Raw genomic sequence first — 25,376 nt, forward strand, 5'->3', positions numbered from 1 at the left:
GGGGAAATTTGACACTAAACTGTAAATCAAAAGCAACCCCACAGGTGCACAAGCAGGACTGCAGCCTACCCCTTAAATCTAATATAAAGCCAGCTTTTCATCTTGTTATTCGCTAGCACGGCGAACAGCTGGCATCCAAAAAAGGTGCCGCTTTGAAAATGGACAGTAATCTAATGGGAGAATTCAACAGTGCACATTTTTCTCTGTTTCAAACAGCATCTGTGTTGTGGTTACATTTCCTCCAGGGGGAAAAAACACTGAGTAAATGACTATTGATAGGACCACAGTGGACTTTTGTGAACAGTGAAGCGTTTGGCGAGTCTCCCTCCATCTTTTGCTCTTACTCGCCTCTCCCCCCTCCCCCTCACTCATTTATTCATAGAAGGTAGAGCCAAACATATTTAAAGACCGTAACTGCTCTTGGTGCTCAGAAAGGACTTTAAAAAATATCTATTAGGGTTGATAATGGATCTATCTCATAGACCAATCCAACCAAGACACCAGCCTAATTGGCTCTATTACTGATTAGAGAGCAACCTGTTTTTCATGCTTATTTAGCCAAATCAATTCCCATCCCCCCACACAGCCTTCCCTCTCTGGGCTTTGTACTTTCCTCCATCTCCTCCACCAACTTAGTGCTCCGACGCTACACATAAATCAAAGCTTTGTGTTGCCCTCAGGTGTATCAACAACAGAAATGTGCTCTGTTGTTCTCTTCTTGTACCGGTAACAGCAAACATGCCTCCAAGCACTCCTGTTACTTATAATTACATCACTCTCAGGAGAACAAATACTTTGGGGTTCCTTTTCAGTGACTTTTGTATGTATATATAAATAAATAATAATGTGTGAGCCGACCTGCTGCAGTAAGACGGACTGGAATACAGTTCATCTCTCGACTCGGAGAGTTTGGCACACAAGGCCGTCTCTCCAGTCAACCGTATAGCAGACTAAGTGGTAACAGTTGGCTTCCAAGTTGTGCTATGAACCACAACCGCTCTCTCCTGGAACCATGGATGAACAGAGTTTTGAGAAGGTGAGAAAAACATTGTTTTAATGAATTTTTCAATCCCTCAGAGCATCATCTTTTTCTCTATCTCAAAAGATTCTCTGGCAGGTGAGATGAGCACCAAGCCAAAAAAAAAAAAAAAAAGGTCGATTGGAGCGGCAGGTGAAACAATATAGGTGGATAAATAAAAGCTAAGGGTGTTATTGTGCGGCACTACCAGAGCTGTAACCACGCATCATCTCTCTATCCATTACAGCCTTTCTACACCGGCCACACCATCAGTCTCGCCTAGCTGTATTGCAGTCAACAGGCTGATAGAAAGAAAACATAAATAGGGAACAGCACAGACTTTTTAGATTTATGTTCCATTTTGTCCTCTGAACCGCCTCCCATTTAATTCTTTCATAGGCAGTGCAGGATTCAGCAGTGGACTGGCTGAAAGAGAGGTTGCCTGAAGAGCAAACAATATTGCTGTTTTTCTCTCCAGCTTCGCCTCACTATTGTTTGCAACCTCTTCCTTCTCACCACTGTCATTTTGGAGACACACCTGCACATTTTCTCACAGAAGCAAATAGGCGGGCGGAGCAGCTGAGACAGAGACGCCATTCACCAAAGCTACATACAGTGATGTCGCTTTCAGTGCAGTGAAGTTCACTTTCAATTGACTCCACAGACACATAAGGCATGGCCTAACAACAAGAAGCAAAAGTGTAACATTCAGGTGAAAATTAAAGCAACGCTATGTAGAAATTGACCGTAAATACAAGTCCCTGGTCAGTAACAATTTGTGAGACGTATTTTAGGTGCAAACTACGAACAAAACTCATTCTATGTTATGTGTTAAAAACTTGTATATTGAGGTGAACATGTATGTGACTCTGTGATTATACCCTCTCACTGAAGATACAAAGTGCAGAAACAAGTGATGGGGGCTGGGACAGAGACACCATTCGTCCTATTACAAGACACTGTACCATCAAAATGATTGTTTTTTGTGTTTTTTTGCTAGCCACCATTATTAACTAAAGCCAATGGCAGTTTAAATTGCATAAATGATCTTAGTGGTCAGCAGACTTCTCTTCTCCTCATTGCGTTAAGGGGCACTTTGTGGTTTTGGAGAAGAAATTCAAAATTCAGAATTTTAATATTTAATGAGGTAATAATACAAACACAGAAATATTTATTTTTTCCATAAGTGAATAAATATGCTGTTCTCAGAGGAAAAATAAGGTACACAGAATCCTGATGGAAGCTAGAAAGGTGGCAGGGTCCACCAAATGTGAACTAAGTAGTATGAAATTGTTTTGTTCTTTCAGGTCAGTTTATTCAGTCATATGAAATTGAAGTGGGTTTGTTAATTTAGTTTGCTTAGGAATTAGGAAAAATTCTTCCCCAAATTTCTACCCCAAAACTAATCAGTGCAGCTGTAATTATAGTTAAGATATTTTACAAAAGTTGGTGGGATTTTTATGAGATGGCATGTTTGCTGTTTACTCACCTTTTCTCCGAAACTCACAATATTACCACACTGCTGGTTTATGTCCAAGAGGACAGTAACTATCGTTATCGTCTTTTATTTGCCCAGCATTCACACTGTTTGAATGGAAATTTCAAAACAAAAGCATATCATAAAGAGATAAAATAAAAAGACATAAATAAAATTGGATCACTGAATTGATCTGTAACATCAGATCCTTATGTGGGCCCATACTGGGAGTTAAAAAAAAACGATTAAATTATCTGTGTTTAATTGCTTTATACTACTATACTTCTAATTTATGCTTTTAAGAAAATAAAGTCTGAACTAATTCCTGGCTGTTCATGGTCTGGTTGGAAACCAATAGTGGGGATAGGACAGGATATTTCATTAGAGAAAAATTATTGAAATCTGAAAAGCTTTGGAGACAGTCCCTAACTTCAGCTCATCAGTTGCCTTATTGTCTACTCATCAAGGTGACTTTTATACTGTATCGGAACATCATCTTTATCCTGAGCTGCACGACAACAACTGGTGTGGGACTGGTCACAAATGTGTACAGGACGGACCTTGCTGAATGTCAGAATAATTATGTTCTGATTAGACAGCTTTATTAATCACCAGTGGGGGAACTCATTTGTCACCATATTATATCAACCAAGCCTATTTTTCTGTATGATGCATGTGAAAAGTCCTGCTACTTCGGTTACAACAGTACCTCTCTGCACTGTACAGACAACAATGGCCTACACTATTATTATTGAACTAAGACCTGTTGTTGTTTCTAAACAACAAGCAAAAAGCCATCCACTTCAGCACCACTGCAAACGTTATTTAAAGCTCATGGACCCCGGTCGAGTGCAATCTGAAAACTTACGCCAGCCCTAATTTAATGTGCTGTGGTTTTTCCAGCATCATTTTTGATGCCAGACAATTTTGAGAGCAGATGCTGGCTTGGCATCGCGGTCATCAAGAAGCAGTGTGCCGATCTGACCAAGAGGGCAAACCCAGAGCAACCCTGCGACGTTAGAACAGCAGTCATTGCGTCAGCTGCAGAACGCTGGCATATGCTGCTTAATGAGCTTGCAAAGAGACGGTTGCGACTCGTTCCGGCCATCATAACAACAGAAATGCTATTACCTCTGCCAAGGTGGTTATGTTTCACCTGTGTCTGTTTATGTTTGGTGGTTGGTTTGTCAGCAGGATTACACAAAAGCAGGTGAATGGATTTCTACAAAACCTGGATTGAGGACGGGTCTGATGCCGGGAGGATGCTGGTCTGGATAAAGGGATAGATCAAGGATCTTTTTTTTCTCAGCTACTCTAACATTGCAAGATAGGCAATTTTTCACATTTCACAGTAATTTCTCAGGGAATAACACATGGATCTTGATGACAAAAGTCTGTTGTATGAAGGCGATCAGTGGGTGAGTACAAAAAGGGACTCTTGGGCCTTGGCCTCTACTGTGTGCCATTCTAGTTCTATTGGTCATTCGTTTGCGCGCACAAAAATAACAAGGCAACAAATTGAGTGAAGTCATGACTCACTCTGGTTCTCTGAACCCAGACAGAAGCCAAGAAACAACATTAAAAATAGATTTTGTCTTATTGAACCCTGGAGAGGCAGAACATGTCCAACGCTGCAGCAGAGGTGAGGGCTGCAGTTCTCCTCTCTGGAGTGAAGTTGTTTCCTCGGTCTGACGGATTTGTGTTATTTCATACAGGAGAATATTGTGCGCTCAGTCCAAAAGTTTGCAGGAAAACACAGGTGAAACATTTGCTGAGTGGTGATATTACTTTAACTGCATAACCGCTTTTGCCTCAAAGCGCAATTGCTCAACTGAAAGTCCTGGCGTAAAAACTGAGGACCAGCAGCACTGACCATATGTTATGGCAGAAACCCAGCCACATAGCAGATCCAGCGCCGCTAACGTCATTTCTGTTTCCAGGAGTGTGAAGGGGAAACAAAGCTAGAGCTAATGTGTCCCGACATTTCACTCCTCTACCATCCATCTGTTCCGCTGATGATGACCGGCTTCCAGAAAAGCCCCCAATTTTCAGTTGAAAGTGGAGGCGACACGGAGCGCCACTTGTTTCAACCGCTAGAGTCCAATAGGAGTAGGATCAGAGTTCAGGGTTTAAATCTCCGTAAACTCGACAACATAAATTGACCAAGAGCAGATATTTTAAGAGACATGTACACATGTACACTCTTTAAATAAAGAACCTCCTCTCTTTTGATCATGTACACCCAGGATGAATTTCGTGTCAGAGGCTCCAGAGAGCAGTTAATCGTCAGAGCTCGAACCTCCCATCCTGTAGCCGGGCCAAGCTGCTTGCTCGGTGTTCTCCAAACTGTTAATCAACAAGATCTAAACAGTAAAAACAAATCAGCAGTAACACAACAACATGTCAGCCTTGTTGTAGCAAAACTGAGAAATTGCTATAATTATTCTTAAATTCAATACTCACTTGCTGGCAGCATCACGGCACGCTGACATAAAGTCTTTTCAATAACAGAACTGATCCCTGATGTGTTTATAATGTCTTCCTATTGATAAACAACTGACCCAGTCTCTGAAGTTAAAGCTGCTCCGTAGGCATTTTTTTGCACTTCTAGTGGAACAGGGTGGTCATCGAATTTTTCACTCTTTGCAAAACATCATAACTAATAAATATGATCCATTGACTCCATCTGGACCATTGCAGTTGGCTAAAATGTCAATCTGTGCCATTAACTATGTGGTTCAAAACTCCCCCACTTTTCTTTCTCTGTATGAATGGTTTCATACAGCAGCCATGCCCAATAATCTTTGAATGAAAATGTCACGATGTTCTCCGACGTTTGAAACATTCGGAAATGTGCTTAAAAAAACAAACTAGTTGGTGGTTTGCAACAGTGCATACACAGCCTTTCAGAGGAGAGAATGCAACATACCTGCAATCTGACCTCATTGATTTTTATACTGTTGGTAACACCATGTAACAACCGCAGGTATGAAATGAACTTCAAAGACACCAAATTGTAAACATTCTGAGTTTTTTTGTTGTTTGTCCTGTTTTTCACAAACTACGAGAGTAAGTTTAACAGAAGATGAGAGGGGAATCGAAGAGTTACTAGGGTTTCGAAGTGGCAGTCTTGTAAACATCGCTGTTGCAGCTGGAACTGGATGGTTCTTGTTTTCCTCCGAGAAGCAACTTCCAACAACACAGGACATAATGTGAGTTTATTCATTTATTTAAACTATGTGGAGAGGTCAAGCAGATAGACTTGGTGCCAGGCTGCCAGAAAGACTGGATCACCTGTCAGCTGACATTTTCCCTGGAGATTTTATGCCCAGCAGCAGACTAAGTAGCAGAGTGAGCACGTAAAGCAATCTAAATGCTGATAGTGTCATTACTCCACAGCCATTACATTGTATAATCAACATTTAGTTTTAACTGGGACTATGAACATATCTCAGATGGGCTTCATTTTTTTTTTTTTGTTGTTTTTTTTCTAAATCTACCCTCTTTTAAGTATTCACAAATCACCAGTCTTTGCTCTGATTGGCTTTAAACTGTTCAAAGTTGGGAACAAACAAACCCATTTATGAAGAGGTCGGGCAGCCTGACCAAGTGTAAACCCATCGTGACGTCACCATAATTTGGCACCATGGCCGTTTTCATCTTGTTTTGTTTTTTTTTAAAGTCAGAAACCATAACCTGGTTGGACAAGAGGGTGGAGCTTAGAAGGACATCCTGATTCGACCTGTCTGAGAACCTGAGGACAAGCTGGAGTAGCGATTTGACAATCACAAGGCAGCTACACCCTAAAGCAAACCCTACCTTTTTGCCAATTCATAATGAACATCATACTGCTTTGAAGAAGATTTCAAACCACTGATTGGGACCTTAAACTCATTAGGAAACAGATCAGGTGAAAACTGGGGTCATTTTCTCATAGACTTACATAAAAGCAGATTTCTTTTTTGAAACCTGTGTAGTTTCCTCCTGCTGGCCATTTGAAAGAATGCAAGTTTAGGGCATTTCCACATTGACTTCGCTTTTTGAACTTGGAACGTTAGTCTATATTCTATATAATCTATGGGCCTGACACTGGCTATTACATTTTATTCTTATTTATTTATTTACAATTTAAAAAGGCTATAAGTTACATTTGGCCATATATTTAGAAGTATATATAAGTGGAATGACATACCTCAGGGGTCCAGGTTGTCTCTCAAAAACATAATTATTCATCCTTTTGATCCATGAATAGAGCAGACATAATGAAAGGGGTTAATTCTCCAGGATGCCTGAAGGGGAGAGTCAATTTTCATGCAAATAGGTGCCATACATTTGATATTTCATATGCTGAAATATTGAACTGGAACGACCATAATGAAGGCTCATGGGATCACTTAAATCAGTAGGCATAATCTTTAAGAATCATCACAATTTGGAGCAAATTTCATGGCATCCTGGTCACAGGTCGATGATATTTGTGCTGACAAACCAGATCCAAGGTTCCAGAATTTTTTCACAGCTGCAGCCAAGTCATGGAAAGAGGATGGCTTATTCAAACACAAAATGTTACCTTGTGCAGCTTCAAACTTGAGTCAATGACACTCAAAGTATAACCCTAACAGTAGCAATATTGTAGTCACTAGTCACTTATATCTTTTTCAAGCATTGTGTAGAGGTTGTATGACTCTGTGTACCAGGGACAAATTCATAAGCCGTGACCATGCCGTAGTTGCTTCACAAATTTTTGAACAAGACAAGGATTTGGGGTGAAGAATAGCGGAATGCCTCAAGGGATGTGAGCTGTCATGACATATGGGTAGGTGTAAGCTGAAATTGTTTTTGTTTCTGCCTGTTGCTGTAGGCTAAAAGGCTGTGTGAAACACCATGTCTCTCTCCTTCAGGGTAAACTGTGGACCTTGACACTGAATGTTGCAGGGAATTAATTTCTAAGTTTCCTCCTTGTTTATATTTCTTTTTCAGCACCAACTTCAGCCACTGACAGCAATTGGTTATCATTTATAGCCATCCCATTCCCTTTAATTTATCATTGCTATATCTTTTGAACTTTCCATTCTTGCACTGCACACACCCTGACAGCTCATATATGTTTTGCATACATTGGCCCAAGTTGATGAAGTATGGGGAGCATTTGTTTCTTGAGAATATGTTGACGAGATGCTGACATGTGTGTTATTGGGGTAGGCTATGCATTTTACGATAATAACAGTGGCAAATGTACCCTTGGAATTCAGAGGATTTTCTGAAACACACAGACAAAAGCTGGCTTTGGATTTCAGCTGACACTACATCTTTTTGCTGGCAGATTTAACTTGTTACAGTATAGCTAGCTAGCTAATCAAGCTATCATTAGCTCCATTTGTTGGTTAAAAGCACTAACTGTGGCTAACTTTTTAATGTTTCTAACTTATTCATATTAAAACTGGAATCCTGTGATAGGGCCTTAATTATGCACTTGAATGATACTGTCCTAAAACTAGTGTGGCCCTGTTTGGCTAGCTAGTTTAGGCCACATACTTGCAAACTTGTATTTCTCACATTTGTAACACTAGCCGTTTTTAGACAGGGCAGCAAGCCGCAATTTGCCCGTCCTTTTGGTGGCTAGGTCTGCGGTTTTAGACAGAGGGTGGCAAATTGGGGGTCTGTTTTAGTCTGCCGATTTGCCGCCTTGGAGGTTACACTTATTTCCGCCTCGACTGCTATCTAAATCCGAGGTGTCAATGTGCCGGCCCCTGCGTAAGATGGGCGGAGGTGTCGATGACCTGCACTGTTGTGCGACCCACAGCCGGGGAGTTTTAAAATCAAGAAACAGCTGATCACAGCAGTCAGTCCATCACTTCATCTGCAGACGTCAAGATGAGCAACTGGACAGCCGCTGAGATCCAGGAGATGCTAGCGTCTCCTCGGTTTCTGTAGCTGTTTGGTTGTGTCCACTTGTTGTTGTAGCGGCAAGCTAGGAATGGTCACTACTTTCAAATTAAAAGCAGGATTTCCATATTTAAGCTGCAAGTTTGACATTATGCTCGTCACCATCTTGGTTTATTGAAAACAGAGGTTACCCATATACTGTAGGATGAGTGGAGCTGCATCCTAAAAATGTATTAATTCACCTGGTCTTTACTTCAACCGTGAGATTAAATCCATAGGATTGCAACTTCAAATAAATATAATTTTTTATTTGTGTTATCATCCATGTTCGTGTCCTGTGAAACCAAAAGTCAATTTTGACTTATTCTTTTATCCGCAACCACCCAAACCATACACATTGTATCCTGGTCAACGGTCGCTGTAGTACTAACTTGTCAATCGAAAGGTAACAATGCCCGAAATCATACCAGCCTTCATTGTCTTTTTTACTCTTAATGGAGCCATAAATTAGAAAATGAACATCATGCTGTATTGAAGAAGCCTTGAAACAAGCAATTGAGATCATAAACTCGTAAGGAAACTGTTCACTTAGGTAATAAATCAAGTCAGAATTACATCTCATTTCTCACAAGCTTACATACAATTTTCTTTTTGGAAACCAGTGAAATCAGCCACTGCTGGCCATTAGAAAGAATGCAGGTTTACAGAACTTCTCCACTGTGCACATGCTTGTTATGGACAGGGCATTTTATAATGTGACCTGTAACCTGTATAGCATAACCTATTAAGTCAAGGAAGTGCTCCTTGGCCCTGGAAGTAGCACTATCATAGGAATTGAATAAGTTAGCTGGATCTGAGGATGACGTCTCGGCCTTGAACCACACCAGTAGGCTCTGTCAGTTAAAATGTCTGTCCCGATTAATTCAACACACACTCAAAACCTCATACCCCCAGGTTTATTCCAAATACAATTTAGAGTGTGCAGCTGTACTTTAAAGCTGCTGAATTCTAAAGTGGTCACTAAATCTAAATGTTACTGTGTTTCGTCTCATGTTTTTTTCATTTTCTATGCATGTCAGTGTGGAAAAAACTCTGAAACAGTTAGTGGATCATCATGGGACAACAAAACTCTGGGAACTCAATGTGAATTTATGTTCAGCTTGGGAACGTATATGCATTCAATCCAAAAATTCTAATCTGTTGCAAATCTAATAAGCCTCCTATGTACATGATTCTGTTCCATACATTGACACACAGGCTGCGCTTGTGTTTACCCAACATATTGTAGTGCACAGGGTGAATTAGTGATGTGGATTTAGCCAGATTTACATATGTTATTGATGTCAGCATTTAATCAGGCAGAAGCTTACATGGTCCCCTCTCTCACTGGAACATCGGACCAACAATAACAAACTGTGACGAGTGATGTTTCAGATGCTGTCGTTTAGGATTCACACTAACCTGCTGCTTTATTGGCATCTCACTGTTGTTTGCTTTAAACTTGTGAAAAAGCAGAGGAGCGTCAGTCTGTTTCCTAACCACTTGAAAGATGAGGCCATTCAAAATGGTAATATCTATCCTCCCTCTCAGCTCCACTTTACCTCCTCAATGAAAGTCTGGGAGGACTTTGGAAGCACTCGAGATAAATGTAGCTTTTCACTAAAAACAGGTGAGTGGCTTCAAATGTAACCTTCTTCATGCTAATGGTTGCAGATCACATTAGAGCAGATGAAAGCAGTGTAATCCAGTTTCGTACGCTTCTACTCTTGTGTTTTGTTTAGGCTCTAAAACACACTACCTTTATCTAACTATAATGGAAGGAATCCCCATCTGTCTTAACAGTTCATCCAATCTACTCAACACCTTGCAGGTTTGTTGCTGAGGACTCACAGAAATTTGGTGCAATTTGGTCATACGACACATTCAATATTAATCATCTTCAAAGTCAAGTCTTGAATAAATAGCGAATACCACTCAGACGCTTCAGCACTCTGGCTTCATGGCTCTGCTTCTTCGTGCTTGTTTTGTATTCTTCAGCGAGAACTGCAGGTGAGATTTGGAGTTACTGTCAAAAGTAGTATGCTATCTAATGTTAGTCTCAAGGGCTAGAATGCAAAATGGGGATTTACATGGTGCAACGACTTCCTGTAGTAGCTTGTTGCAGTAAGAAACAAACAGAAGCAGCATGTTAAAGGATTCTGGGTGAGTGGGGGCATGCAGTCAACAAGGATTTTCTATTCTTTGAGAAATTAAAGTGAGAGTGTAAATTTCTGTCAACAGCTATGTGCTATCTAATGTCAGCATTAAGGAATGTGTACCCTTGCTCGGCAGAACTGACAGCTGCTCCAGGTTGCTTGCTGCTATTGATTGTTGTGGCCCTGCTGTGTCTGGGAGCAGTTCAGGAGGCTTAATACTGGATTTATAAGCCCCTCACATAACCAGATAATCAGTGCCAAACAGCATGTTTTGAAAGGGCACTGCACTTGCACTGTACTCTTAAAATGTCAAGGATCTTTCTAACTAGAGCCCCATGCACGCTGCTTCGGCATGTGGGGAAAGCTTGAGGTCTGTCGAGTGATCATGCAAACAGTATATAAAGGGTTATGTGCCTTGCTTAGAGGCACTATGACATTAATAGTGTTGCTCTTCCTTCCACTTTTCACTTCATACCAGCCAATTTACCCTCCAGCCTGGGGATTTTGAGCTAATGACTGTTCAATCAAAGTCCACTTTTCAGTCATCGCTAAGAGCAGGACTAAGAATTCTGGTGCTTCCTGTTCCTCAGTGACCATTCATTATTCGTCTGAGTTGGAGACCAGATAGTCTTACAAAATAAAGAGGAAATGCAGGTGTATGGAGAAGTTGAAATGCACAACACAATTAGTCAGGCTTACAAAGACATTTTCTATTCAAGTTAATTAAGGATCAAGGTGGTGTCTCCCGAAAGGGGTGACGTCCTGGGAACTGCACTGAACATGAAGCAAATGAAAAATGTACTACAGAGAGGAAAACGCAACACTAATTAAATGCCAAAGAGGCTTGCTGGAGAAACAGCAAGTTCAATTACACTGTGATTGCATGGAAGGAGTCAGGAGAGTGGGAGTAAGTGGTGCACATGACACTCAGACACATGCATTTTGTTATGAAGGGTTGCCAGCTCATGTGTTGTGGCCAAGAGAGAAGTTGAATGTAGGATTATGAAAGGGACAGGGCAGGGGGAAGGGCAGACACATGTGGGTTAAGGTGAGTGATGGATCATAAGTGGCTAATGATCCATCGGTATTCCAGCACGTTTCTGTATCTGCTAAGCATTTCATTTCCCAGGAGTCACATCTGAGCCATCATCAGCATTGATGAGCGAGAGGAATGCATCTAGGATCGATCAACCTTTTGTCTACCCAGGAGACCACCCTGCAATTGCTGTTTGCCTGTGCTCTTAAATCACTGTTGTGCTCTTATTTTCACAGTGTAACTGGACATTGCATGTTTACTAATGCTAACTTGACCACAGAATGAGGCCATGTTGTTCTCACAGTACTACACAACATGACACGGTGGGTTACATGATTTGGCTTGATACTGGGTTGTCCTGAAAGAAAACAGGGCTGACAACTGGCCTAATGTACCACCACTAGAGCGAACAGAACAGAGATAATAGAAGTTGCTCTGAGAGCTGTTGTGACTGACTCGGTCTAGCATGCGCCCAGCTTGCTAGCATGTGAGCCATTAGCACAAGAGCTACAGTAGTTTGTCAACTAGCCTTGAGAGCTAGCCTCACACAGCTAGTAGCTCTGGCTATGTCACCATGTTTAGGGTTAGTTAAACCACTGGGGGTAAGCAATAATTTTAAGTTGTGTTAATTGATGCTAAGCTAACAACAAAAGTCACTTTGGGTAGTCAACTAGTGGTTGATTTGCAATGCAGAGATATGGGAAATCCGCTATGGGAAAGTTTGTTTATGTCTGGTTTCATTTTCAGCCGTAACTGTAACGTTTAAGGTCCTATTTGTAATAAAGCTGATTTTTGAGTCTCATTCCCAACTCATCAAAGGATGATGCTTTAGGATGGTGACCGACCCGACCTACAATCTCACTGTGTCAGGATTTGATGAATTGGAAATGAGACTCAAAATCAACTTTCTTACAAATCGGACCTTTAAATCGGACCTTTAAATAGATACGTCGGATCACCATGTTCAACCACACTTAACCTAACCCTACCCAACAGAGACATCTTGGGCTAACTGCTAGTTTTGGGGTAAACTCAGCCTGTCATGTCCTTGTCTGGTGTCAAATAGCTAAATTGGGCTCCAACCTGATGTCCGTGAAAGCATGAGGTAGGCTACTATCAGAGAGTAAAGCATCAAACATGCATTTCAGGTACCTGAGCTACATACACTTTAAAGTGACATTGTGAAAAAAGGCAGTCCAATTGTACACAGCGTGGTTTTCCACCCAGAAGTTATTGTAAACAAATATTTTTGATTGGTTCCATAAAAGAAGCATTTGAACGGATCCTGCTGAGGTTAGATTGTTTTCTCAATTGCAATATTCTCCTTCATCATCTTTTTCATCCCTGTGACATTGAAAAAATCTTTTTTTTCTTTTGTGGAGGAGGGCTCCGGGCTTTTACCTCAGGCAGAGGAAACAGTGTGAAACCTGTTTATCCCTGTCACGCACATCCTAAGATGAACTCAATGGGAAGTTCATCGATTTTGGCACTTGCCTGCTTGTTGGCAGTTTAGGGTGATTGTGTTCACACCTTGTAGGCAGACACATCCGATTTACCTTTATGTGCACTGTTCTTACATCTTGTGAATATCCACTACTCCTGGTTTCCATGGCTGAAGCTGGAGATTGATGAGATATTTACTGTGAAAGGCTTTCTGCCCTAAATGCTCATGATTGATTATGGTTTGCAGCTCCGAGGTTATTTGTTTATCTTCCAACCAGAAGATCGAATCGTGACTCTCCCACTTGAGCTTCAGGTTTGTTGCGCACACCACCTTGCCATTCCCTTTTGACGCTCAGTCTGCGCAGCCTTGACGTCGACGCGCGGGTATAAGAGAGCGCTCCAGCTGTGAGGAGGATCTTGGAGAGTATAAGAGGTGTTCACACAGCCAGAGCGCACAGACTCACAGCTGACCTCCTCCTCCTCCTCCTCCTCCTCCTATCTCTTTCTCCTCACTTCTTTCTCACAGAGGCTCGCTGCTTCCACACATTTTCCAGAAACTCTTCCACTCCTGTTCCACTTCTTACTTTTGGTCTGCGCGTCAAGACATTTCTCTCGCCAAAATTGTGTGAGTAAGTTTTTTTTCAGCACCGGGGCCAGAGTGGACAGCGCCGCAGCATGGAACCGTACACCGTCCCGGGAGCTCAGCTCTCCCTGTCCGACCTCTACTCCGTCATCCCCTTCAATGTCACCTTCCCGGACGAGGAGAGCGGCTTGATGGGCGACAGGCTGCAGAACTACACCGAGCAGCAGCAGGGTCCGGTGAGGAGCGCCGGGGGGATAATCATAGCCATCTCCATCACGGCTCTCTACTCCGTCATTTGCGTGGTGGGACTTCTGGGCAACGTCCTCGTCATGTACGGAGTGGTCAGGTAAAACACCACTACCATCTTCTATAAACTACACCCATTTGCGTGTGAAAGTCTCCAACATGCACTCATAGAGTCACAGAGACCTCCTAACGCCCCGCTACAGACCCTTCGTCATCGAGTATTAAGTGAGCTTAAGTGATGATCTCACAGATGAAACACATTTTGATGCGTATTTGACACAAAATGTAAATGTACATTTTGCTTGCTTTTGGCTTTTGCTATTTCCCATTTTTCATGCCATTACCAAACACACTCTCAAAAGAATCACTTCACTTTAACAGAAAGGTTTGATGGCATAAAAAAAGTCAGTTTGGGGGTTTTGTGCAGAAACCTGTAAGAATTAATAAAAAATGATGCAAAATGAACCTTTTTTAGGATAGACCCCACTTCTATTCCTTCTAAACTCACTAAGTAGATCAGTATTTATTGCACCTTTAACAACCTTATTTCTGAGGTTGACTGTGAGTAGAGTGTGGGGGGGGGTTGATGTGCCTTGACTGATGGGTCCCTTTTTGCTGCGTTTGTGTGTGCGTCCCAGCGCTCCCTGCATGGTTCTACACATGACAGCAGCGTGTGCATGTTTTATGGTAAGAGGGTCTCAGAGGCAATTTTGTCAATTTGGTCTGAGTCAGCTGTGCCTCAGGTGGAGAGGGACGCTGGCACAGAGAGTCTCTATTAAACCACACAGACCTGTGGACCACCAGCTGCTCACACCTTGGTTTAATGGGAAGAGGGAAAGGAAAACACATGTTTGGTCTTTAATTGGCCGCTGAATTAAAAAGTGCATGTTCTCCTTTTGCTATCCTAGTGGAATGCAAACAGGGATGATACACATATTTTTTGATTTAAGCTTTATAGTCAGTAGTTCCAACACTTTAATGCTAAAATGCCTGGGTTTTGTGCAGAGTAAGCTGATTTTGTCCATTAGTGCGAATGTCTGCAGTATAATTGTCAGTCCGAGGTCAGTTTGCTTTTCTCCCTCAGCTCTAAAAGCAGCGCAACCCACCCATTATGTCACTAGATACAAGAACCCTGTCATTCCCGGAGAAGACCTGCATGCTTGTCAGGAATAAATGAGCTTGTATCTTTTGCGGCAGCCCTACCCGTCCTCAGCTTTCACATTAGCTACCTTCTAATCTCCGAACGTGTTCCTCTACTATCACCTGCAGCATTAATTACTACAGCTGGGCCGGCTTATTTAACAAGCAGGCAGAATTAATTGGAGATGCCCCAGTTTCAGCGGAGGAGGACGACACGACCGAGTGGAGGTGAAAAATCCAAGGCCAGTGGTCATATTTCACCACACAAACATGACACGACAGGCTGAAACAAAATAGAAACACAGTGTAAATGGTTATTGGTATTATTGCAATGTATTCGATGAAAGAGAGACGCAGACTGAACCAAATTGAGAAAAGATGGATGAGTGTAGGAAAAGCTGCAAGCAAGCCGTTTCCCTGCAAGTGGCAATCTTTGGATATTGAACCAAGAACAACTCATAAATATTTAAAGCTCTGCCCATTATTTTCATTCACGACTCGGAGGGAGAAAAATGGGCAAAACAAAGGTGCATGCGATAGAAAGAAGGAGCGAGTGAGGGAGGTAAGAGGGAGATGAGGGGGAGATGGATGAGAGCTCGGACGAGGAAGGCAGTGAATCAAATTGTGCACAGCGATTTGTCTGGCATTTATGTTTGTGCGCGTGACTCTTCACTGATGCCAGACCGAGGCTGAGCACGTTTACCATCCCTGTCGGAGTGTATAATCTCCTGCGGAACATCCGTAGACTCTGCAGGGAGCCAATTTAGAGGAGACACCCAAACTTATACGCAGAGGTGTTGTAGTGTAAAAAACAAGGGTTGGTTAACACTGAGCCCCATGTGGCAATCATCTATCATCCTGTTCATGATGCGTATTATAGATTTATTACCGTAACGATTTCATTCTCTGCCACCCTCATGGTAGCATCCGTATGTACAGTCCGCATTACAGTTGTCAGTTGAGGTCACCTTTGCTGATCTCTGCTGCAGTCGGGTTAATAAGCAGGAGTGAAGATAAATCCACTTTTGAATCCTAAAAGTTAAAAAAGCAGTCACAGTTATCCCGCAATCGGTAAAGGAATCGGTAAGCAGGAACTCTTTCATCCCTCTTCTGCACGGCCCTCTCACTTAATACTCCGCAAATGTCTTTTGCAACCCCCTTGCAGCAGAAGAAACATATTGAATGTTTAATTACTGTTATACTCTGTCATTATCTAAACTGCTCGCTGCTATCTGGCTTTCCATACATTTTTTTTCCCCGTCCCTTGATAAAGTGCCCTTTTAGGGAGGTTTTGTGCTGAAATGTCATTACAAATCATCCAGTCCTCCTCAAGGTGCCGCATTTTGAAACATTGCTGGAAAGTTTGTCATCCCCCTGGGGCCCCCTAACAACTGCGATTTGTTCATCAGTTTATAGTGCAGACAGACCATGTGCTGAGAGGATCCACCACATCGCACTGTTGTAGCAATGTCTGAGCTATCTGAGTTGAAATCATTATGAGAACCAAATATTGTCAAGGTAAATTTTCAAGGAAAAATACCCTCAGCTTCTAAATTGTGAGGATTTGCTGTGTTTCATTGTCTCATGTGATAGTCAACTGGATATCTTTGCATTGGACTGTTGGTCAAACGAAACAAGCTAATTGAAGATGTCATCTCAACATTGTGAAATGCTTCTCTTCACTATCTTCTAATATCGAATAGACCATGTAATCAAGAAGTGAGATCAATATCAGCGGAAAAGCTGATAGTGGTTGTAACTACCAACTCTAGTTTGATAACAATCTTATAGATTACAACTAGTGATGCGAATAACAATTATTTCCATTATGCGTAATGTATCAGTAAACTAACTGAAATGAATCATCTCTAAAATGTCAGTAGTGGAACATATCCCGGAAAAGATATGCAATTTAGAATGACATCATCACACTTTAGTAACTGGAACCAGAGAAATCAGATGAGTTACTTGAATCATTAGTAGGTCACTAAATTATATTTGATCAGTCTTCTTTCATTTGACGAATCATTTCAGCAGTAATAGTATCTCTGATTTAAGAAACCCAAAGCTCACTTGAAAGCATCCTCCTGATTTTCTTTCCTGACACAACGCACAGTTGAAATCTTTTATGAAATTAGGTCATGAATTTTAGATTGCCAGATAGAGACACTCAAATGCTCAGCAAACCCCATTTACAGGAAAGTCCGCATGGATGCTCCTTTCAGTGTGAATTGGCCATTTGGCTGCTGTGGTGTTGAGAGCCCTCGTTGTGATTACTGATGGAGTGGCTGCCACTGACACCTCTGGAGACGGTCCACACAGGATGGGTCAGCGGCACGAGGCTCCTCTTATCAACCAGCGATCCTCTCTGCCGCCTCAGCTCCTGCTGCTGCTGCCACACCTGTTAGATAAGAACTGGCTCAGTGCTCAGGCAATTTATTATCAAGTGGCCTCCGTCTGAAATCAGTTTGATGTGCAGCTTGTGAAAGGCTGGCTTAGTTTGTGTGAAAGTGGATTCGCACAAACTGAGCTGCTTCTCGTGGACTATTGTTCCATTCGGAGCAGATCTTGGACAGTGTTCACATACTGTACATTGGTATTCTGATCCGGTGTTTGTGAAGACAAAAGATTAAGTGAGAGCGTGAGTCAACACAGCTTCAGGAAATAAAAAAAATTTCTTTGGGGACTGGGAGTGGAAATCTGGCCGAGAACACCACAGCCCAATGCCAGTAACAAGCGTGACTGTGTACGTACGTGTGTGTTTGTGCATGTGTGTAAGGTTGTTTATTTCCTGGGCTGATTCAATATGGCCACTGCTGGCTTCCATCACACCGTGAGCATTTAAATCAGGATGTGTGTGAGGTGTGTGTATGGCCTTTAGCCCATGGAACACAGGATAGTCAAGCCTGACTTCTGTTTCAGCAGAGAAAGGATTCATATGTTGACTGTAGATGTTGTCACACATGGCCTTACACGACTCCCAAATAAATAAAGAACCAAGACTGATTCCAGTGCAGATAATAGTTTTCTACAGCTGAATGTGGATCTGTACGATGGCTACCTAATGCAGAATTTAACTTACTTCATATAAAACTGTCCCAAGTGCACAAAATACTAATCACAGTATTTACTGTGTACTGCTGTAGTATATGAATTCAATGCTACCAAAGTTATCTAGCTAATGGTAATGATATGTTTATTTTTTACATGCAATTATAAATTGGTAATTTATCTTTAACCCAATTAATTAAACATATCACATTTCCTCAGGTCAGTACAGTCAATATTTGCCACAGTCAGTGGAGGTTGTACATCTTATTTTTTTTCTGCCATGTGCTATTATGAGATTGTTTTCTTCTGATGTGACATCCAACTGATTGGACAGCCATGACAGCCTCGTAGCAGGGAGTCCCTTGCTGGAAGGGAAAAGGGGGAAAGAGAGAGCGGGTGATTTAACGGTCACAGAGTGGGACTGTGCCCAGGAAAAAAAACATGCTTCACTATAACATGAAAAAGGGCGTCTCATTTAGATTTCTTGACACATAATTGCCTATCCAACCCTACAAAAAGGAAGATGGGTGTTTTGAAGCTTTCCTCTCTGCGCAGAACAACTAACCATAACATAACCTCCGGCCCTGGTACGTGATTACAATGGCAGAACGTGGAAATTGGTTTCTTGTCACAGTTGTTTTTATACAAAAAAAAAAAACCCTGTTGCATTGTGGGGTGAAATTAAAGTCTACTCTTGCTTATCACCTACAGAGAGGAGGCTCACCTTGCAACCCAGGCTCATGCATTAAAAACATTAAAAAGCCTCCCCTGGAGCCACCGCTACCTACTTTATGCCACACCACAAGCTCTTTGATATCCTCCTGCGTGGATGTGACATAATATCTCAGGGCCAAGAAAGCTACACCAACCAACCTGAATTCTGAATTACTTCCCCCCCCCCCCCGATTTACCGTCCTCACGAGGTACAAACAGACCCAACAGTGAAAGGATGCAGACTGACATTATTTTTACCTCCTTTCCAACATTTTATTTCTAATCTCCACAGGGTCATAATACACCAGGCTGGGTGGTAGAGCATCTAGGCCGATCCATCCGAGCATTTGTTTACCAACGGGAGGGAGAAAGTGGCACAGAGTGGGAGACACACTACATCTCTGTGGCCTCTCTTGTCAGGTTGGATTAGCGAAGGAGGAGAGCGATTTCTGTGAAATCGTGGCTCAATTTTAAAAAGTGACGATAAACATAATCCTCTCCCCGTGTCGAGAGCCGGGCTTTAGCTGCTAAATCAAAGGCTTCAAACCGATTGAGATGCAGAAGTAAACGGTGAGCGTTTTTTGTTTGAGTCTGTAGTAGTTTTCATGTTGTCTCATTTTTTTATGGCTGTAATCCAGAAACTTCAACGTGTGATTTTCCGTTTGCTATCAATGATTGATGACATTTGACGTCAATGCCCATCTATTCTCCAAGCAAAGAGCTGCTTTTTATGTTTTCCAAAAGTTCAAAGCATTACATTAATGTTGTGCTTGCTCCACAGACAGCCCTTACATAACTATCAAAAGCTCACCAGTCTCTTTAGCTGTAGAACCTAATACAGGCGTCAGATTAGGACGACAAAACATACAAGGCAATGTTCATAACCAGCTGTAAGGTGCCAACTTCATGGGTTCAGTGTTTCCTTTTGTCGAGACTGAAAGATGAACTAAAAATGAGGCTGAATGTGTTTTATGGGGTCGAGGCCATGTGACTGTGTCGCAAAAATCATATTGAATGGATAAGCCTCAGTCCTACAAGATGAAGGGGTCATTTAGATTTGACAGGTATAATTAATAACGTAAATGCAACTTAAACTAGATTGGATAAACATTACATTTGCAAGGTGTTACGACCAGGGCCTAGGGGAACCCTGGCGTAACAAGAAAATGAGACTCCCCTCTTCCTGTTCCCCAAACACCACCAGCAGCGAACGTTTTTAACAAAGTTTTTATTCAAACATAGTTGTTCCACAATCACACAAATGCTGGTAGTCTGGAACAGCAGAGGAGAGCCCACTGGAACTGGAGAGGAGCCGGCCTTTAAACCCATGGCTCCAGGAAAGCAGCCAATCAGCTCCATGGGGCAACCTACAACCAGACACACCTGCAACCAATCTCACACACACTCTCATACTCACAGGTAAAAGAGGGATATTAAAAACAGACAAATAGACACATGACCTCTAGGGTCGTAACACCTCCCCCCTTAAAACTGAACATTTCTCCCATAAAGAAATGTTCATTCAAGTTATTGCAATCGGGTGTTGAGCAATCACAAGTCTGTTCCCTCTTAAAACCAATCTACATAAAAACAGGACCCAAAACCTTATTGGTGGGTGCCACTCCCACAAACAAAATGGCCACCACCATGAGGAGAGAACACAAAAAGCAAATGCACCAACTGTGGTAACAGACACACCAAAAACCACAACAGGTGCCCAACACAGTGGAGTGCAACAGCCACCACACAAAAGGCATCACTGTATAGTCAACACTACACACAAATGTTGCCAGCTTACACCTAAGCTGCAACCACAAGTGACCCAACAAAAGTGAACTGCCGCCACCACACCCAAAATGGACACCTTGTGATCTCCAACCACACGTTACTGTAAAAGGAGTGTTACAAAAAGAGACAAAAGTGACCAGACAAACTGGAAAGCCACATCCATCACTCAAGATCCACTGAGTGACGCCATCCCAATCACACTAATACACTAAATCAGTAACACCTGTGACCACACCAAAAATGGACTGCAACAACCACACACAAAAGGCATCACTCTGTAGTCACCACTACACAAAAATGTTGCCAGCTTACTCTTAAGCTGCAACCACAAGTGATCCAACAAAAGCGGAGTCCAGTTCCACAACCAAAAGGTCACAAAAAGTTACTGCACACAAGTATTAATTAGGGCCACACATCACAACGTGACCAACACAAAAGCAGCCATCTCACACAAAACCATGTTGCTGTGCAAAGTATAAAACGAAGGGAAACAAACTGTAGAGACACCCCAACTTTACCTGCCTACAAAAGGTGGCTAACTCACCTAGCTAGTCTTCAGTGGCGTGCCGAGCTCGAGGCGTCTTTAAACGCTGAACTCAGTGAATCACCGAAGACCAGGAATCTAGTCAACTGCGAATCACTGAAGCGTACCCCCACCCAGGATTACCACCAAAAATAAGAAAGGCAAAATAACAAACATGGCAAATCCTTGAAAATGCCCGGCAGCTATCTGGTTAGGGTGCTCAGTCAGAAACACAACATGCAGCAACAACTTAACAAAAGAGATGACCACTACACTTAACTAAAGGCCACTTACACAAACAAACTAAACCAAACCAAACCACATCTACCTCACCTCATGGACATTCAGATCCCGGACGAGCCCCCAATTGTTACGGCCAGGGCCTAGGGGAAACCCTGGCGTAACAAGAAAATGAGACTCCCCTCTTCCTGTTCCCCAAACACCACCAGCAGCGAACGTTTTTAACAAAGTTTTTATTCAAACATAGTTGTTTCACAATCACACAAATGCTGGTAGTCTGGAACAGCAGAGGAGAGCCCACTGGAACTGGAGAGGAGCCGGCCTTTAAACCCATGGCTCCAGGAAAGCAGCCAATCAGCTCCATGGGGCAACCTACAACCAGACACACCTGCAACCAATCTCACACACACTCTCATACTCACAGGTAAAAGAGGGATATTAAAAACAGACAAATAGACACATGACCTCTAGGGTCGTAACAAAGGTAAGAAATAAAGTAATCCCTGTGCCCCTTAATAATTTACCTCATCTATCCAGATGGCATTTTAATCAGGATTGTGGTTGGTAAAAGACATAGATCACCAGAAGTACAAAGCCAAGAGAGAAAGCCAAAATCCTCTCATTGGGGGACAGTTGTAGAGAAATATTAGACAACACTGTGTAAGGTGGAACTTGAGCCAGAAATTGTACTCCGTCTTCGAGTCATAACTCAGTCAAATCGGATATTAAACACATATTCCATTGTCAGGCCGTCCTCATCAGAAATCGACCACAGAAGTCAACTGTGAAAGCGGCTCATTATGACCCATACGATCTCAAGTCTGCATAGGATGGAGGACAGGGACAGGTGGTTGGGTCAAACAAACACAGGACATCCACCCTGTTTATGTCCAGTGAAGCTAAGTAATGTTTTGAATGTTACATAACAGAAATTATAAACATAACCTAGGTATGTTTGTACTGTAACTGAAGCTACATAAGTAATTTTACAGGAAACCATGATTTCTACCTCAAACTGACTGACCTAACCAAAACCTGACACAACCGATGTTGCTGGTGCGTTGCAGTGGTCATGTCCTTTTGTTGATGCTGATATTTGTTGTATTGGTTGTCGGTGACAACCTATACAGTTGTGAGGATGTGTTGTCCAATGTCGATCAAGAATAGATCCATAAATCTGCTCAGAAGTCACAGAAAAAGAGAATTCTGGACTCGCCTTAGAATCATGGCGTTTGAAAGACTCTTCAGTATCAAAGTAATCCAGTTTAGGCTGTCTGTACATCCATGGGTATGTTGAAAACAGGAAGCGCTAATAGCAAATGTGGCAAATTGTAAACAGATATTGGTGAGCAAAAGCAGGGCCCAGCAGAAAATACTAGTAAATTCCCAATATAATAACTCTAGCTGACGTTTAAACAGCACTTTTGAGGCGCTTGTACAGGGCCCTGCTCTCTTGATGGCCTTACATTTTCTTCAGTTGTATTCTTTTTTATGGTGGCATGTTTCTATCCATCAAACAAGCATAAACGGGCGCGCAGGTGGTTGAGTGGTTAGAGCGCATGCCACATACGCAGCTGACCCCGGTTCGATTCCGGCCGGAGGTCCTTTGCTGCATGTGACACCCCCCTCTCTCTCCCATATTTCCTATCTGTCTACTGCTTAATAAAGGTGTCTATGCCAGAAAAAATAAGATAAATAAACAGGGAACGGAAACACGTGAAGCTTATTGAAAAAATTCTAATGACAAAAATGCAAATCACTGACGAGTGCAGGGAGTGCGAACCCCCTACCCCAATACGCACACACACACACACACACACACAGACACTCAAACCTTCCCTTGAGAAATTATTGCAGTCCGAACCGGTAAGCGCAGTTATTGATTGAGCACACACAACTAGCATACCTAAATAGAACATTCATATTGCACTTTATTACACCTGGGCAGTGGGTTAAACTCTCCAAACATCTAGTGGGTGCATCACATGCATACAGGTGGAGGATTGCACAGACTGCCAAAGCTCTTATTTATCCTGTTTTTCCCCAGCCACCTCAGGAGTGTTACAGAGTTAACCGTACAAAGATCAAAAGGCATCTCCTTTATGCCTAAATACAATTTATAATATGCATAATGTAGACTCTCCTTCAACTGAACAGGAAAGAGACAGACAGTAATCAGCATGTCACCTGATGTCACTGAAAGGCAGTGAATAATTGAACAACAGATGGGACTCTGAGACAGCAGTCATCGTTATATACAACTCAGAATTGCCTCTGTGCAGCATTGGAAATGAGCACTCTTCAAATGCAGGTGATTTTAGGTATCATCACAGACTGAATCACAGACTGGATCTCCAGTCTTCTGCTTGTTCCACTCGGACACTTAAGAGCTGAGCCAGGCGGCTTTATATGCTCACAAATCAAAGGACACCACCTCCCCCCTTGTGTTGAAGCAGGTGTCCATGTTTTACAACTTCAACTAGAGGTTAAAGTGCAAAAAAAATAGAAATAAAACACAATTTAAGTGTATTGCAGCTCAGCAGTCACATAAACGTGCTCTCACCTCTCCAAGCCTGATGTCACCAAATAACAATTGATATGCTAGCTCCCGATTGGCCTGTCTGGGGCTTTTACACGTGTGCTAGCATTGCTTGATTCGGCAGTCAGGGATTTGCGTCTCCATCACAGTATGGCGACCTGTTTGATGGTGTGTTTGATGACTTAAAAACAGTGTGGTGATCAAAGGAGCAGCTGCGAACACTCATCCACCCCGCATCGAAGATTAGCTGCTTACAGAGCCCAGCTGATTCGGTTTTATTTTCACATCAGTTCTTTACAAGCAAAAAGTCCAACCTTATTTTATTTTTGAAAAATGTGTTATAAAACAGCAAACTATGGAAATGTTTCCTAGGCTGTAACTTAACATGACTCTTGGAAGACCTGAAAACAAGATAAATTAGTTAAATACAGCAGAAGAAGCCATGACCATCATTTTCTTACTTTTTTCTACTCGATGATAGCTCGCTCCACCACAGGCTACAAATTGCTGGTTACCTTCACGATCTGCCACTTATTTGAGGTAGAAGCTAATATAAGAAAGCACGACCAATGTTAAGCTCTATGCTTGTATCCTATCCAGAGGGGTAATAAGAAAGCGCATCAAGCCGTCAATTTTTAGATGACTGAGGCTCAAAGTTGGAAAATCCAGTCAGCAAAATCTAATCACTGTTAAGGACCCATTTAATGCTCTGTAAATTCAAGCACTTTCAAGGTCTTATATACATATATTTTTAAATTCGAAGTACTTTTTAGACCCGTGGCAACCTTGCTGACACTTACACTATACCATGGATGATCACATTCATCCCAGTGCTTTTTCCTTCCGCAGCTCCCTCCACCGCCTTTAACATCCTTATGTGTAATCTTCTGTTGTTGAGTTAACTAAGATTTACTGCATGTAATTGATGTTTATTTATTAAGTTTTTTTTTATTACTGCATGTAATTGATGTTATTTATTAAGGGGGATTTGCTTTCTCAGCAGAATCCTCCTGTTGCTCTGAGGCTTAAAGTGCTCCCTCAGAGAGCAGGGCTGTATCCACCAAATCTAACTGCGTAACCATACACTTAAAATGCAGGCTTTTGCCAAGTATTTTTTTATTTTGTGAAGTTTCTGTGGTGTTAACCCTGTTAAGACAGTTTGTTGGGACCAAAACTAGTTGTGGCAGTTTCAATTCTTATAAATGGAATTTGGTGTGAAACTTTTCTTTATAGCCTTTTCCCTTGTGTGTACACCAAAAATGCACACGTTATGTCACCTTTGCTTGGATGGCTTCTGCCAGATACTGAAATGTAGGTCACACCCAAACCTTTATGGTTTAAGATTTAATAGATTTTGAATGAAATTAATCCATATATTCTCTATTTCAGTGTTGAACTTCCTCTCAACCCATCATACTAGATTGTAATGTTCCAAAGTATTATTCATGTGACATTAAGCCACATTTGCGGATTTCCCTCCTCTTTCCCTGATGTATC

The 25,376-nt window shown here is 42.1% G+C and overlaps 1 protein-coding gene across 2 annotated transcripts in view; it reads left to right on the plus strand.

Moving 5' to 3' along the window:
- The first annotated feature begins 3,541 nt into the window (after nucleotides 1–3,541).
- Nucleotides 3,542–25,376, plus strand: part of oprd1a (opioid receptor, delta 1a) — a 29,704-nt gene continuing 7,869 nt past the window's right edge. Inside the window, exon 1 of one of the 2 annotated variants that reach the window (XM_030412400.1) lies at nucleotides 3,542–3,913. In XM_030412400.1, coding sequence (XP_030268260.1) covers nucleotides 3,879–3,913 — 35 coding nt within the window. In that variant the 5' untranslated portion in view covers nucleotides 3,542–3,878. Of the gene's footprint in view, nucleotides 3,914–8,468; nucleotides 13,985–25,376 lie in introns of those variants that run through there. The other variant, XM_030412399.1, reaches the window with a different exon arrangement.

Source organism: Sparus aurata, chromosome 3, assembly GCF_900880675.1.
Source record: "Sparus aurata chromosome 3, fSpaAur1.1, whole genome shotgun sequence".
In the NCBI taxonomy this organism is placed as follows: domain Eukaryota; kingdom Metazoa; phylum Chordata; class Actinopteri; order Spariformes; family Sparidae; genus Sparus; species Sparus aurata.